This window comes from Coenobita brevimanus, chromosome 25 (assembly GCF_032717465.1).
Source record: "Coenobita brevimanus isolate Jiangsu-jjx chromosome 25, ASM3271746v2, whole genome shotgun sequence".
NCBI lineage: Eukaryota > Metazoa > Arthropoda > Malacostraca > Decapoda > Coenobitidae > Coenobita > Coenobita brevimanus.
The window spans coordinates 40297584-40314992 of NC_136978.1; the positions used below are offsets into that span (position 1 = coordinate 40297584).

At 40.2% G+C, this 17409-nt stretch overlaps 1 protein-coding gene across 1 annotated transcript in view; it reads right to left on the reverse strand.

The window, feature by feature from the left end:
* The window catches only part of LOC145393823 (uncharacterized), a 189645-nt gene that overhangs the window by 59206 nt on the left and 113030 nt on the right, over window positions 1–17409 (reverse strand). Inside the window, exon 2 of the mRNA XM_080267867.1 lies at window positions 15211–15346. Coding sequence (XP_080123993.1) covers window positions 15211–15346 — 136 coding nt within the window. The remainder of the gene's footprint in view (window positions 1–15210; window positions 15347–17409) is intronic.

The window sequence follows — 17409 nt, forward strand, 5'->3', positions numbered from 1 at the left end:
TAGGCTTGCTCACTTATTTACCCACTGTATCATACAGAAGAAAATTCCCAAACATGGTGTAATGCAATAGTTATTTTACCCTACAAAAAGATGACTCAAAAGATCTTAGTAACTATCGACCCATTAGCTTATTATCAGTCATATACACACTATTCACTAAGTCCTTACGAACAGAATAACAATTTTGGAGGAAAACCAACCTCGTGAACAGGCAGGATTCCGAAGCGGGTATTCAACCACCGATCATCTACATACAGTGAATCAGCTAATGGAGAAAACTACAGAATATAATAAACCAATGTGCTTAGGTTTTGTTGATTACGAAAAGGCATTTGATTCAGTGGAGCACATAGCGATTATAAATTCACTGCGAGAGCAAGGAGTGAATGAGAACATTTGTAAAACTGCTCAAAAACATGTGTAAAGAGGGAACTGCTACAATTAAATTACATAAGGATTCGGAAAAAATAAAGATTGAGAAGGGCGTGCATCAAGAAGATACAATTTCACCAAAATTATTTACAGCATGCCTAGAAAGTATTTTCAGAAAGCTAGACTGGGAAAAGAAAGGAGTGAACATAGATGAAGAAAAGCTAAACCATTTAAGATTTGCAGATGACATTGTCCTAATCTCAGAAACAGCGAAGGCATTGCAAGAAATGTTAAATGACCTGAACAGAGAAAGTCTGAAAGTAGGACTGAAGATGAACCGGAGTAAAACTAAAGCAATGTTTAATCCACAAACACCAAAAAGCGTAATCAGAATATGCGATGAAATTCTTGAAGTAGTTGAGGAGTACAACTACTTGGGACAAATAATAGAATTAACAAAAGATCCTTATAGCGAAATAAAAAGACGCATTACAATTGGATGGAAAGCTTTCGGTAAACATAGAGACATTATGAAAAGTAGCTTGCCAGTTTGTATGAAACGAAAAGTATATAACGAATGTATAATTCCAGCTATGACGTATCGTTGTGACACCTGGAAACTGACAAAATCAATGGAAAATAAATTAATCCATTCTCAGAGAGCAATGGAAAGGTCAATGTTGGGAATATCTTTAAGAGACAGGAAAAGATCAGTTTGGGTGACAGAGCAGACTAATGTCAAAGATATTATAGAAGTTATAAAAGAACAGAAATGGAGGTGGGCAGGCCATGTACCAAGAACAAGGGATAATCGATGGAGCAAGAGGTTGACTGACTGGACACCAAGAGATGGTAAGCGTAGCAGAAAAAGGCCAGACAGGAGATGGAGAGATGAAATAGAGAAATTTGCAGGGAAAACGTGGCAAAGATTGGCTCAGTCACGGAATTCGTGGAAAAGGTTGGGGGAGGCCTTTGTTCAGCAGTGGATTTCTGTACAGTAGTTATGGCTGATGATGATGAATATATATATATATATATATATATATATATATATATATATATATATATATATATATATATATAACCCATTGGATCCCAGGGGTTGCTGGGTGAGGCACGGCACTGGGTGGGTACTAAGTGTATCGCCCTCCGCCTATCGGCTTATAGTCGCGAAGCTCATAGGTCCCTACCCGGGGGTTCCCTATTTTATAAAGACTTGAGAATTCCCAGTTCTGTCCAATATTCCGGACACTGGGTTCCACTGGGATATATATATATATATATATATATATATATATATATATATATATATATATATTGTTACATAGCCTATGATTTCATCATCCTTTGTGTAATTTTAACGCACAGTTGCTGCATGTTTGATCACGAGCGTGTTCTGCCTCAGTCCCCCCCTTCTACCGTTATAGTAGAGTAAGTCGTCCTTTCTGTTATTCAGTGCGGGATTGTCGACCGTTTGTCCCCATCGCTTCATTTGCGCGTCCTTATTACAAGTTGTTTCGGGCTCTGCTGGCCCCTATATAATGAGCTCAGTCTCTGCATCATTGCCACTTAGATCTGCTCCTCATTTTGTTCACATCTCTGTCCTCCCCTGTACAATTATTATTATTGTGAGTGCTCAAGAAATCTCCAAACATCTAGCAGCTGTGTGTAATTTGAGTATAACTGTTGTTGTATTTTTTCTTGTACTGTGTAGCATAAGGTTAATTCTTAGGCCTAGTGAGGTTTTGATTAAAGTTGGGTTGTGTCAGTTATTTTTGATAATAGTTTGTATCTGTAATTATTTATCTGGCATTCACTGAGTATTATCTGGTATCTCATTTTTATCAGGGCTGACTTAGATAAATTTACTCTTGCTAATTTCGTGTTAATAGAGGCTATTGCAGTTAACCATATATTTAACCTGTTTATTTGCCATTACATTATCCTTATGAGTCCTGAATGTTTTGTTGTTAATTTAAGCATTAAACTTTAACTTGTAATTTTACCTAACTCTTTTGTTTTGAACCTGGAACTTTACGGGACAGTAGTGACTCTTCGTATTCTCACTTAAAGTGTACATTATCTTTCTCTGTTCCGTAACATAAATTTGGCGACCTCTCATCAGGATATTCAGGATATTATCATAAGGATATTGTTTGATATTTTGTGACTGTGATATATTCATGATGGCTACTATTACTACACTTGATGAAGCCAAGGACTTTTTGTCAAATGTGCAAACAGTGTGTGATATAGAAAACAGAACAAAGAATGAACTTAAGATTGTTGCTCAACAATTGGGATTTGTTGTTCGCTCTCATCAGTCTAAAGATCAAATTCTTGCCATGATTAATGAAAGCTTGTTTAATGTAACTCCTCCAAATGAGCAAACGCAGATTGAATTAGCTAAGTTACAGCTAGCCCTGCAGGAGGCTCGTGTGAAGGAAGCTGAATTTCAAGCACGTGCTAAGGAGGCTGAGTCTCAGGCTAAGGAGGCGGAATCTCAGGCTCGTATTGAAGAGGCACAGGTACAGGCTCAGGCACAAATTGAACTTGCCAGGATTCAGGCAGACCATGAGTATCGCATGAAACAAGGTGGAACTGGATCATCTAGCTCTGATGATTTTGATGTGGCTAAAAATGTTAAACTTGTCCCTCCTTTTAATGAATCTGATTTAACAAAGTATTTTCAGTTGTTTGAGAGGGTAGCTACAGGTTTTAATTGGCCTAAGGAGTATTGGCCAGTACTCCTTCAAACTGTTCTCACCGGTAAAGCTCAAGTAACTTATGCATCTTTGCCTCAGGATCAGTCTGATAATTATGATGTAGTTAAGAGCTTGATTCTTAAGGCCTATGAGCTTGTTCCTGAAGCCTATAGAGTAAAATTTAGGACAACTTACAAGCAAGATAAGCAATCCCATGTTGAGTATGCAAAAATCAAAGAAGATTTGTTAGAGCAGTGGTTAAATTCTAAGAATGTGGATTCTGATTTTGACAAATTTAAGCAGATGATTTTGCTGGAGGACTTCAAAAGGTGTTTTTATAAAGATGTAAGCCTATATCTTGATGAGAAAAGAATAGATAATTTGTCTGATGCTGCAGTTTTAGCTGATGAGTATGTTCTCACTCACAAGAGATATTCTAGAGAAAAATGGAAAGCTGAGAGTAAGTACGTTGCCTCTACTCAGAGTACAGGTAACAGGAAAGAGAATAAAGATGATGTTTCTCAGGAAGTAAATACCAGCTTCACCTCTAGATTTCAGAAAAGTAAATGTACTTATTGTAGTAAGCTTGGTCATACTACGGAGAGATGTTTCAGGAGACAGCGTGATGTGAACAAAAAGGAGTCTTTAAATATTCAGTCAATTGGTCTAGTGTCCACTCTTGAGAGTTCCCAGAATTCTTTAACTGAGTTAACTGAACCTGCTTTGAGGGGTAACTTAAATTCTCATGATGGAGCTCCTCTTTTGAGCAGTAACGTGGGTGACACTCTCAAGAGTTCATGTGCTAATTTCCTGTCTGATGGTTTTGTCAGTCCTCTGGACAGTAATGACAGGAAATCAGTTAAAATATATCGTGATACAGGTGCTTGCCAATTCCTTATGCTGACCAGTGTTCTAGGCTCTAATTTTAATTCCTCTGATGAAACTGTAATCTTACAAGGTGTAGGGAATAATTACTTCTCTGTTCCTCTGTGCAGAGTGAATTTAGAGTCTGGTTTTGTTAATGGTTCTGTTATGGTTGGGTTGGTTGAGACACTCCCAATGTCAGGTGTAACTTTCTTACTTGGAAATGATATTGGTGGAAGTCAAGTGTGTCCAGCTCCTCAGTTGTCTAGTGAGCCAGTGGCTGTGTCCCAGGATTGTGATGTCACTGATGTATTCCCTGCATGTGCTGTCACTAGGGCTAAGTCTAAAGTTACTGGTGATTTAGAGGATAATGATGGTGATGATGTTATCCTAGCTGACACTTTTCTTGCTAATTTGGACCACTCACCAGATGAGGCAGTACCCCGTAGTGTTGATAATTTGTCTCGTGAAGAGTTGGTTGAGTTGCAGGTTGCTGACCCTGAGTTGAAAGGTCTAGCTAACTCTGCTTACAGTGAAGAAGAGTCAGCCGGTGCTTCTACTTGTTATTATGTAAAGTCAGGAGTACTTATGAGGAAGTGGAGACCCCCAACAGCATCAGCCGACTGTGAATGGGAGGTTGTACATCAAGTTGTCATCCCTCGTGTTTGTAGGCAGGATATCATTAGAGTGGCTCATGATTCCAGTTTGGCAGGACACCTTGGAGTGAGGAAGACTGTGGCACGCATTTTGAAACACTTCTACTGGCCAGGTATCTTCAGGGATGTTTCCTGGTATTGTAAGTCTTGTCACACCTGTCAAGTTGTGGGGAAGTGTAATCAGACCGAAAAGGTTGCACCTCTAGTTCCCATTCCTCCTTTTGAGGCGCCTTTCACCCGTGTGTTGGTGGATATTGTGGGCCCTCTTCCTAAGACTTCTTCAGGATTTTCTTATGTGTTGACCATGATTGATATGGCTACTCGTTATCCTGAAGCCATTCCACTTAGAAACATCTCAGCAAAGAACGTGGTTAAGGAAATGCTAGGGTTCTTCACAAAGTTTGGTCTGCCTAAGGAGGTACAGTCAGACCGGGGAAGCAATTTCATGTCAAACGTTTTCAAGCAGTCTCTGAAAGAGTTGGGCATCACCCAGATCACGTCTTCAGCTTACCATCCCCAGACCCAAGGAGCGTTGGAGAGATATCATCAAACACTCAAATCGATGCTCAAGAAATACTGTTTGGAACATCAGAAAGACTGGGATAAAGGTCTTCCATTCGTTGTGTTTGCCGCAAGAGAATCTCCAAATGAATCACTGGGCTTCTCACCTTTTGAACTACTGTTTGGCCATGAAGTAAGAGGACCCCTTAAGCTACTCAAGGAATGCTGGCTGTCGGAGGAAGATGACGTCAACCTGCTGGAGTATGTGATGAATTTCAAAGAACGGCTGTCCACTGCTTTACAGCTGGCGAGAGAGAATTTAGGAGCTGCTCAGGAGAAGATGAAGACTTGGTATGATAAGAAGTCCAGGTTACGCCACTTTCAGCCAGGAGATCAGGTTTTGATTCTGCTACCAGTTCATGGGCAACCTCTTCAAGCCAAGTTTAGTGGCCCTTATTTCGTGGAGAAGAAACTCAGTGATGTCAACTATGTCATCGCCACACCAGATCGTAGAAAGAGCAAGCAACTTTGTCACATCAACATGCTAAAGTTATATCACAGGTGGGACGAAAATAATCCAGTCTGCACTGTAGCTGTTCCACCCGAGTCTACAAGTGAAGTTCTCCCATGCAGCATGAGCCTGAGTGATAGTTTGGGGAAGAATCCTGATATCATGAATGATCTCCAGACTAAGCTTTCTCATCTACCTCCCAAGGAAAGGCAGGAGTTTTCGGCATTACTGCAGGAGTACCCGCAAGTGTTCCGTGCCACTCCAGGAAGAACTACTGTGTTGATGCATGATGTCGATGTTGGAGACGCAAAGCCAATTAAATTGCCTCCTTACCGTGTGAACCCAGTGAAAGTTCCTCTCATCCAGAAGGAGCTTGGCTACTTGTTGGACCACAAGATGATTGAGCCCTGTCAGAGCGAGTGGAGTTCTCCTGTTACTCTGGTCCCTAAGCCAGGTGGGTCACAGCGGCTTTGCATCGACTACAGACGTGTTAATCAGATAACTAAAACAGACACTTACCCTCTCCCTCGTGTGGAAGATTGCATAGACAAGATCGGAAAGGCTAGGTACATAAGTAAGTTTGATTTGTTAAAGGGATACTGGCAAGTACCTATGACTGAACGTGCTAGGGAGATCTCATGTTTTGTGAAATTAGGAGGGACTTTTGCATGTTCTGTAATGCCATGTACAGATTGTTTTAGAGTAATAAGAAATTTCCTTTGTAAATTTCTTTTTTCTTTGTGGGGAGGTGTTACATAGCCTATGATTTCATCATCCTTTGTGTAATTTTAACGCACAGTTGCTGCATGTTTGATCACGAGCGTGTTCTGCCTCAGTCCCCCCCTTCTACCGTTATAGTAGAGTAAGTCGTCCTTTCTGTTATTCAGTGCGGGATTGTCGACCGTTTGTCCCCATCGCTTCATTTGCGCGTCCTTATTACAAGTTGTTTCGGGCTCTGCTGGCCCCTATATAATGAGCTCAGTCTCTGCATCATTGCCACTTAGATCTGCTCCTCATTTTGTTCACATCTCTGTCCTCCCCTGTACAATTATTATTATTGTGAGTGCTCAAGAAATCTCCAAACATCTAGCAGCTGTGTGTAATTTGAGTATAACTGTTGTTGTATTTTTCTTGTACTGTGTAGCATAAGGTTAATTCTTAGGCCTAGTGAGGTTTTGATTAAAGTTGGGTTGTGTCAGTTATTTTTGATAATAGTTTGTATCTGTAATTATTTATCTGGCATTCACTGAGTATTATCTGGTATCTCATTTTTATCAGGGCTGACTTAGATAAATTTACTCTTGCTAATTTCGTGTTAATAGAGGCTATTGCAGTTAACCATATATTTAACCTGTTTATTTGCCATTACATTATCCTTATGAGTCCTGAATGTTTTGTTGTTAATTTAAGCATTAAACTTTAACTTGTAATTTTACCTAACTCTTTTGTTTTGAACCTGGAACTTTACGGGACAGTAGTGACTCTTCGTATTCTCACTTAAAGTGTACATTATCTTTCTCTGTTCCGTAACAATATATATATATATATCCGCTCTGACCGAAGGGTCGGAGGATCGAATCCACCCAAGGGGCATTGGTAGACATCAGGAAGGGCATCCGGTCATAAAATGCTACACGCTCCAGTCAAAAAAGGCCTCTACCCAGAGGCAACGCCTTAGCCCTTCGGGGATACCTGCCGTAAAACCAAATAATATATATATATATATATATATATGCTTGTATATTTGTATATGTATATATACGTATATATATGTATATATATGTATATTGTTACATAGCCTATCATTTCATCATCCTTTGTGTAATTTTAACGCACAGTATGCTGCATGTTTGATCACGAGCGTGTTCTGCCTCAGTCCCCCCCTTCTACCCCATGGCTTTCATTTGCGCGTCCTTCTCACAAGTTTTATCAAGCTCTGCTGGCCCCTATATAATGAGCTCAGTCTCTGCTTCATTGCCACTTAGATCTGCTCCTCATTTTGTTCACATCTCTGTCCTCCCCTGTACAGATATTATTATTGTGAGTGCTCAAGAAATCTCCAACCATCTAGCAGCTGTGTGTAATTTGAGTATAACTGTTGTTGCATTTTTTCTTGTACTGTATAGCATAAGTTTAATTTGTAGGCCTAGTGAAGTTTGTAATTTATGTAGGGTTCTTTGTCAGCCATTTTTGATAATAGTTTGTATCTGTAATAATTTATCTGGCATTCACTGAGTATTACCTGGTATTTCATTTTATCAGGGCTGACTTAGATAAATTTACTCTTGCTAATTTCGTGTTAATAGAGGCTATTGCAGTTAACCATATATTTAACCTGTTTATTTGCCATTACATTATCCTTATGAGTCCTGAATGTTTTCTTGTTAGTTTGAGCATTAAACTTTAACTTGTAATTTTACCTAACTCTTTTGTTTTGAACCTGGAACTTTACGGGACAGTAGTGACTCTTAGTATTCTCACTTAAAGTGTACGTTATCTTTCTCTGTTCCGTAACATAAATTTGGCGACCTCATATCAGGATATTCAGGATATTATCATAAGGATATTGCTTGATATTTTGTGACTGTTACTTATTAATTATGTCTACTATTACTACACTTGATGAAGCCAAAGATTTTTTGTCAAATGTGCAAACAGTGTGTGATATAGAAAACAGAACAAAGAATGAACTTAAGCTTGTTGCTCAACAATTGGGAATTGCAGTTCACTCTCATCATTCTAAAGATCAAATTGTTGGTATGATTAAAAAAGCTTGTTTAATGTAACTCCTCCAAATGAGCAAACGCAGATTGAATTAGCTAAGTTACAGCTAGCCCTGCAGGAGGCTTGTGCTAAGGAGGCGGAGTCTCGTGTTAAGGAGGCTGAATTTCAAGCACGTGCTAAGGAAGCTGAGTCTCAGGCTAAGGAGGCGGAATCTCAGGCTCGGATTCAGGAGGCACAGATACAGGCACAAGTTGAACTTGCCAGGATTCAGGCAGACCATGAGTATCGCATGAAACAAGGTGGAACTGGATCATCTTGCTCTGATGATTTTGATGTGGCTAAAAATGTTAAACTTGTCCCTCCTTTTAATGAATCTGATTTAACAAAGTATTTTCAGTTGTTTGAGAGGGTAGCTACAGGTTTTAATTGGCCCAAAAAGTATTGGCCAGTACTCCTTCAAACTGTTCTCACCGGTAAAGCTCAAGTAACTTATGCATCTTTGCCTCAGGATCAGTCTGATAATTATGATGTAGTTAAGAGCTTGATTCTTAAGGCCTATGAGCTTGTTCCTGAAGCTTATAGAGTGAAATTTAGGACAACTTACAAGCAAGATAAGCAATCCCATGTTGAGTATGCAAAAATCAAAGAAGATCTGTTAGAGCAGTGGTTAAATTCTAAGAATGTGGATTCTGATTTTGGTAAATTTAAGCAGATGATTTTGCTGGAGGATTTCAAAAGGTGTATTTATAAAGATGTAAGCCTATATCTTGATGAGAGAAGAATAGATAATTTGTCTGATGCTGCAGTTTTAGCTGATGAGTATGTTCTCACTCACAAGAGATATTCTAGAGAAAAAGGGAAAGCTGAGAGTAAGTACGTTGCCTCTACTCAGAGTACAGGTAACAGGAAAGAGAATAAGGATGATGTTTCTCAGGAAGTAAATACCAGCTTCACTTCTAGATTTCAGAAAAGTAAATGTACTTATTGTAGTAAGCTTGGTCATACTACGGAGAGATGTTTCAGGAGACAGCGTGATGTGAACAAAAAGGAGTCTTTAAATATTCAGTCAATTGGTCTAGTGTCCACTCTTGAGAGTTCCCAGAATTCTTTAACCGAGTTAACTGAACCTGCTTTGAGGGGTAACTTAAATTCTCATGATGGAGCTCCTCTTTTGAGCAGTAACGTGGGTGACACTCTCAAGAGTTCATGTGCTAATTTCCTGTCTGATGGTTTTGTCAGTCCTCTGGACAGTAATGACAGGAAATCAGTTAAAATATATCGTGATACAGGTGCTTGCCAATCCCTTATGCTGACCAGTGTTCTAGGCTCTAATTTTAATTCCTCTGATGAAACTGTAATCTTACAAGGTGTAGGGAATAATTACTTCTCTGTCCCTCTGTGCAGAGTGAATTTAGAGTCTGGTTTTGTTAATGGTTCCGTTATGGTTGGGTTGGTTGAGACACTCCCAATGTCAGGTGTAACTTTCTTACTTGGAAATGATATTGGTGGAAGTCAAGTGTGTCCAGCTCCTCAGTTGTCTAGTGAGCCAGTGGCTGCGTCCCAGGATTGTGATGTCCCTGATGTGTTCCCTGCATGTGCTGTCACTAGGGCTAAGTCTAAAGTTACTGGTGATTTAGAGGATAATGATGATGATGATGATGTTATCCTAGCTGACACTTTTCTTGCTAATTTGGACCACTCACCAGATGAGGCAGTACCCCGTAGTGTTGATAATTTGTCTCGTGAAGAGTTGGTTGAGTTGCAGGTTGCTGACCCTGAGTTGAAAGGTCTAGCTAACTCTGCTTACAGTGAAGAAGAGTCAGCCGGTGCTTCTACTTGTTATTATGTAAAGTCAGGAGTACTTATGAGGAAGTGGAGACCCCCAACAGCATCAGCCGACTGTGAATGGGAGGTTGTACATCAAGTTGTCATCCCTCGTGTTTGTAGGCAGGATATCATTAGAGTGGCTCATGATTCCAGTTTGGCAGGACACCTTGGAGTGAGGAAGACTGTGGCACGCATTTTGAAACACTTCTACTGGCCAGGTATCTTCAGGGATGTTTCCTGGTATTGTAAGTCTTGTCACACCTGTCAAGTTGTGGGAAAGTGTAATCAGACCGAAAAGGTTGCACCTCTAGTTCCCATTCCTCCTTTTGAGGCGCCTTTCACCCGTGTGTTGGTGGATATTGTGGGCCCTCTTCCTAAGACTTCTTCAGGATTTTCTTATGTGTTGACCATGATTGATATGGCTACTCGTTATCCTGAAGCCATTCCACTTAGAAATATCTCAGCAAAGAACGTGGTTAAGGAAATGCTAGGGTTCTTCACAAAGTTTGATCTGCCCAAGGAGGTACAGTCAGACCGAGGAAGTAATTTCATGTCAAATGTTTTCAAGCAGTCTCTGAAAGAGTTGGGCATCTCCCAGATCACGTCTTCAGCTTACCATCCCCAGACCCAAGGAGCGTTGGAGAGATATCATCAAACACCCAAATCGATGCTCAAGAAATACTGTTTGGAACATCAGAAAGACTGGGATAAAGGTCTTCCATTCGTTGTGTTTGCTGCAAGAGAATCTCCAAATGAATCACTGGGCTTCTCACCTTTTGAACTACTGTTTGGCCATGAAGTAAGAGGACCCCTTAAGTTACTCAAGGAATGCTGGCTGTCGGAGGAAGATGACGTCAACCTGCTGGAGTATGTGATGAAGTTCAAAGAACGGCTGTCCACTGCTTTACAGCTGGCGAGAGAGAATTTAGGAGCTGCTCAGGAGAAGATGAAGACTTGGTATGATAAGAAGTCCAGGTTACGCCACTTTCAGCCAGGAGATCAGGTTTTGATTCTGCTACCAGTTCATGGGCAACCTCTTCAAGCCAAGTTTAGTGGCCCTTATTTCGTGGAGAAGAAACTCAGTGATGTCAACTATGTCATCGCCACACCAGATCGTAGAAAGAGCAAGCAACTGTGTCACATCAACATGCTAAAGTTATATCACAGGTGGGACGAAAATAATCCAGTCTGCACTGTAGCTGTTCCACCCGAGTCTACAAGTGAAGTTCTCCCATGCAGCATGAGCCTGAGTGATAGTTTGGGGAAGAATCCTGATATCATGAATGATCTCCAGACTAAGCTTTCTCATCTACCTCCCAAGGAAAGGCAGGAGTTTTCGGCATTACTGCAGGAGTACCCGCTAGTGTTCCGTGCTACTCCAGGAAGAACCACTGTGTTGATGCATGATGTCGATGTTGGAGACGCAAAGCCAATTAAATTGCCTCCTTACCGTGTGAACCCAGTGAAAGTTCCTCTCATCCAGAAGGAGCTTGGCTACCTGTTGGACCACAAGATGATTGAGCCCTGTCAGAGCGAGTGGAGTTCTCCTGTCATCTGGTCCCTAAGCCAGGTGGGTCACAGCGGCTTTGCATTGACTACAGGCGTGTTAATCAGATAACCAGAACAGACACTTACCCTCTCCCTCGCGTGGAAGATTGCATAGACAAGACCGGAAAGGCTGGGTACATGAGTGAGTTTGATTTGTTAAAGGGATACTGGCAAGTACCTATGACTGAACGTGCTAGGGAGATCTCATGTTTTGTAACATTAGGAAAGACATTTGCATGGTCTGTAATGCCATGTACAGATTGTTTTAGAGTAATAAGAAATTTCCTTTGTAAATTTCTTTTTTCTTTGTGGGGAGGTGTTACATAGCCTATGATTTCATCATCCTTTGTGTAATTTTAACGCACAGTATGCTGCATGTTTGATCACGAGCGTGTTCTGCCTCAGTCCCCCCCTTCTACCGTTATAGTAGAGTAAGTCGTTCTCTCTGTTGTCCAGAGCGGGATTGTGAACTCTATGTCCCCATGGCTTTCATTTGCGCGTCCTTCTCACAAGTTTTATCAAGCTCTGCTGGCCCCTATATAATGAGCTCAGTCTCTGCTTCATTGCCACTTAGATCTGCTCCTCATTTTGTTCACATCTCTGTCCTCCCCTGTACAGATATTATTATTGTGAGTGCTCAAGAAATCTCCAACCATCTAGCAGCTGTGTGTAATTTGAGTATAACTGTTGTTGCATTTTTTCTTGTACTGTATAGCATAAGTTTAATTTGTAGGCCTAGTGAAGTTTGTAATTTATGTAGGGTTCTTTGTCAGCCATTTTTGATAATAGTTTGTATCTGTAATAATTTATCTGGCATTCACTGAGTATTATCTGGTATTTCATTTTATCAGGGCTGACTTAGATAAATTTACTCTTGCTAATTTCGTGTTAATAGAGGCTATTGCAGTTAACCATATATTTAACCTGTTTATTTGCCATTACATTATCCTTATGAGTCCTGAATGTTTTCTTGTTAGTTTGAGCATTAAACTTTAACTTGTAATTTTACCTAACTCTTTTGTTTTGAACCTGGAACTTTACGGGACAGTAGTGACTCTTAGTATTCTCACTTAAAGTGTACGTTATCTTTCTCTGTTCCGTAACAATATATATATATATATGTGTGTGTGTGTGTGTGTGTGTGTGTGTGTGTGTGTGTGCTGCATTAGTTCTGTCTGAGATGAATTGAGTAACCTGGCGTTAACTCTAACAGAAATATACAGACAGATAGATAATTTTGTGATCTATTCAGTTATTTTCCAAAAGCTGATTCCCTTAGTGCACAAAACCAATATTCCCAATCAAATCACATCTCCATAAAATACATTTGTATGCATAATGCTGCATTTTAGCAATTTATTGCCGGCCCAACCTTAATGGTAAACACTACAGCTGCAGTCAGTGATCCTCCCCCCCCCCCCAACCAGTTCGGTGAGGTAGTTATGGAGTTTATTCTTGTCACACCAGGCGGTTTATTCAGCTTAAGAGGCAGTTTTCAGAACAATCATTAGTAACCAATAACGACCGCAGGTCTTCTCAAAAATGAATAAAATCGCTTTGACAGAATAAAAATTAACAAATCAAGATCAAAAACAAAGGAAAGATGTCTTACTGGACGTGAATTCCTGCTACTGCCAGACGACTTTTTTTTTTTTTTTTTTTTTTTTAAGATCAAAGGAGTTCCTTTTTAGAGAAGCTTCGAAGTCCATATGAGTGTGAAAAATCTTATTCAAAACGAAAACGCTTTTCAAGACAGAAACATATCATCGGGTAGTTTTGTTATGTAAAGTGCTGTCAAGAGCGTGAGTGGGTCTTCACCCTTACATAACTAATTCTGGCTGTCACTTTCCTTCCGAGGAGACGATCTGGTTCTGTAATATTTATGTCTTAGAAGGATTGGACCAAAAACCTGAGACCCTGCGAAAGTTTTTTCTTCCTGAGAACACGGGGCGAAAGGGCAAAAAGGATAACTGATTGATTTGGAGGTGACTGAACACACTATATTTGATAGACTGGAGGTCATAGGCTATGGGAAAGACAGACTGAGAGAAACATTTCCTATATCACCAGTGGCTGGTAAAACTAAAACTCCAGTTCTCACTTTCATCAGATACACACTTTCCTTGGCATATGCCGCATTCCACTGATATTAACAAACTTCTCTCTCAAGTGACTAGGTCTCATATCAAATGACAAAACTACAGATATAAGGCATTAGGGGAGCTTTAATTGTACTAGTGCAAACAAATTGTGAATAAAAAAAAAAAAAAACGGTACTAGGGGGCCTCCTAATCTCACAAGGTTTGAGATTCACCAACAACCTACAATTATTTCCCTTTTTTAACTCATATACGTTCATATGAAAGACGAGAAAAGAAAATTATGGAATGTTCCCACGTCCCCCTGTATGTCCTGCAAACACGAATCGTAGGTACAGCAGGAAACTAATTGTAATTTCATTGTGAATCGATCTTCTAGCTATGGCTGTCATCTAACTTGACATCTGAGTCCTCGAAGCTGGATGTAGTCTCCGAGCACCTCACAGTTTGATTACTAGTACAATTCCCAGTACTTAAGCTCGTCTGTAATCATCCTGAATAATATAACCAAGTTCATCCACACCGGTCAAAAACTGCGACGTGCTTTTGTTATTTCTTCTCGACAGAATTTGCTAATTTTGTTCAGCATAGAAAAGATATCTTCTGGAAGGGTTAATGAAGTCTATAACTTACCCCTGCAATTAATAACTTCTTCATTAATATATATATATATATATATATATATATATATATATATATATATATATATATATATATATATATATATATATATATATATATTCAATATGAATAAAATTGCCTGGCAACAGTAATAAGAAATAAGAGATATTCGCCTAGTCTTTACAATGAATTCTCTTAACAGAAAGAGTCGTCTACAAACAGCTTAAATACGAACATCTTTCTATATCACCGAAATGGCTCACTTTATTAACAGAAGCTCCTCTTAAGCTGAGTACAATCATTTGGAGATAACAATATATATATATATATATATATATATATATATATATATATATATATATATATATATATATATACAGTATATATATAGATAGATAGACATATTTAATATAAAAGGACGCCACCGGACTTAGGGGTAAACAGGTCACATTCACCTAACTAAAATAATCATAATATTTAATTATCTATGAGTCCTTTTGAAAGCTTGGGTTGTATTCAAGAAACTAATACTTTTACCATTAGCATTTCTCTCAGTTAAACAAAACTGTGTGCAGGTAGCTTGAATAGAATACCATCAAGAAAACAGGGTACAGTCACCTACCCGCAACCTCCAAAACCTTGACCTTTGAATCCTTTTGGAAGCTAGAGTACTCTTCAAGCACCTCACTCTTGTTCCATTAGCACATTCCTCAGGTGTAAAAAACTGTGTGTAAGTCGTCTAAATCCAGTACCCTCAAGAGAACAGAATAAAAATAACCTACCTACGACCTCCATAACCTTGAGCTGTGAGTCCTTCTGAAAGCTGGGGTAGTCCTCCAGCACTTCACACTTGTACTTGCCGCTGGTGGCGTGGGAGACGTTGTGCAGCACTACCACCTCACCCTCAGATTCTGCCTTCTGCACAACAAGAAAAAGGTGAGTTAGTAGCTTTTCTTTAGTTAACTTTTTTGTAGTCATCAACGCACAAAATCAGTTATTACAATTTGCACCAACCAGCTGTACCACAGACAGACACTGTCACTCAACAGTTGCTCCTGATTAGCTAAGGTAAGTACCTTCAGCCACATGGTATGTTCATACTTATTCCTAAACCTCGCAGTAACCTACCACGAGTCTTCGATGGTGGATGACAAAATGTGGTTCAACTAACAGTTACACTGGCTGGCGTTTAGTTTGGTGGTAACATAATAGTATTATAAAAGAGTATCTCGGGCCGCAATGCATTTTCCCAAATGAGAGCAGTTTTGAACAGCTTCTGCCATCACCACCACCATCAGCATCATCAAAGCATCCATCAGCAATACCACCACCGCCACAGTTATCACCACAATCATCATCACAACTACCATTCCTACCATTATCACCGCCATCACCACCACCACCATCATCATTATCATCATCATCACAGCTACCACCACCCCTACAATCACAACCACCACCACTACCACCATCAAACCTACCACCACCACATCCATCATCACTACAGTTGCCCCCTCCACCATCATCACAGTTACCACCACCACCACCACCATCATCACAGCTATCACCACCACCTCTACAACCACTACAGTTACCACCACCACCATCACAACTACCACCAGTAGAGTGTGCTTCGTGAACATGTGACGAGTGTGCGAGTGTTTGTACATACGCCTATCATCATAATTTCATCTTCATGTAAACTTTCAAAATTTCTGATGAGGTAGTTGAACAATAACAGAAGAATAATCGAGCAAAAAAATATTTACTTTCACACGTTTTCTCTCACGATTTCTTTCTGGTTGTGCATACAGCGAGGGGCCATAGCATTTATTGCACGTGCAATGTTCAGTTTTTGCTCCCAGCTTCCTGACTTACCATGTCAATGAGCTGCTCGGGTAAATGCTTGTGTTTTGATCGAATGATACCCAAAATGGGGCGATTACCCTTGCTGATTTCACTCCATTAACATAGAAAAAACGTTCATGTAAAATTATGAGCCTATTATCCGATATTTAATTATTAAAATTCACGTAAGCAAACATAGTGCAAAACAGGAAATCGTTTAAAATTCGACTTCATGGTAAAGCACGTCAATTGAAGCCCTTGGTACATTCTCTTGGAAAGCTGGGATTCCTGGGTTTCTTTGGTCTCAAAAGTAAGTATATAGCTAAAAACAAAATTTACACTGACTGTATGTACTACCTACTGAAAAAATATCTTCTCTATCTCACACATTAGAAAAATTGTTAGCCTCTGGAAACCATTGCGGTTGGGCCGTGTCGTGTCAGGCCGGACCGTGTCATGTTGGGCCACACATTTCTCAGCTGAACGTAAACATCGCTTCGCTTGCTGTGCTCGTTTACTCGTAACCACCACCACCATCACCATGATAATCACGGCTACCACAAGCACCACCATCATCACCACAGCTACCACATCCACAATGATGATCATAGGTACTACAACCACAATGACGATCACAGCTACCACCACCACCATCAAAGCTACACCACAGCTACCACCACCACCATCAAAGCTACACCACAGCTACCACCACCACCATCAAAGCTACACAACAGCTACCACCACCACCATCAAAGCTACACAACAGCTACCACCACCACCATCAAAGCTACACCACAGCTACCACCACCACCATCAAAACTACATCACAGCTACCACCACCATCACCATCATCTTTACAGCTACCACCACACCACCACCATCATTACAACTACCACCGCACCATAAACATCACAACTACCACCGCACCACCAGCATCACAACTACCACCATTTGCTACTGAATGAAGTCATCTGTTCGTAGCATCACTGAAGTGAAAGACATCGGAATGTAGATGTACCCCCCCCCCAAGTACCTGTGTGTGTGTGTGTGTGTGTGTGTGTGTGTGTGTGTGTGTGTGTGTGTGTGTGTGTGTGTGTGTGTAAAAGACGAATGAAACCACGGAAATGTCCTGC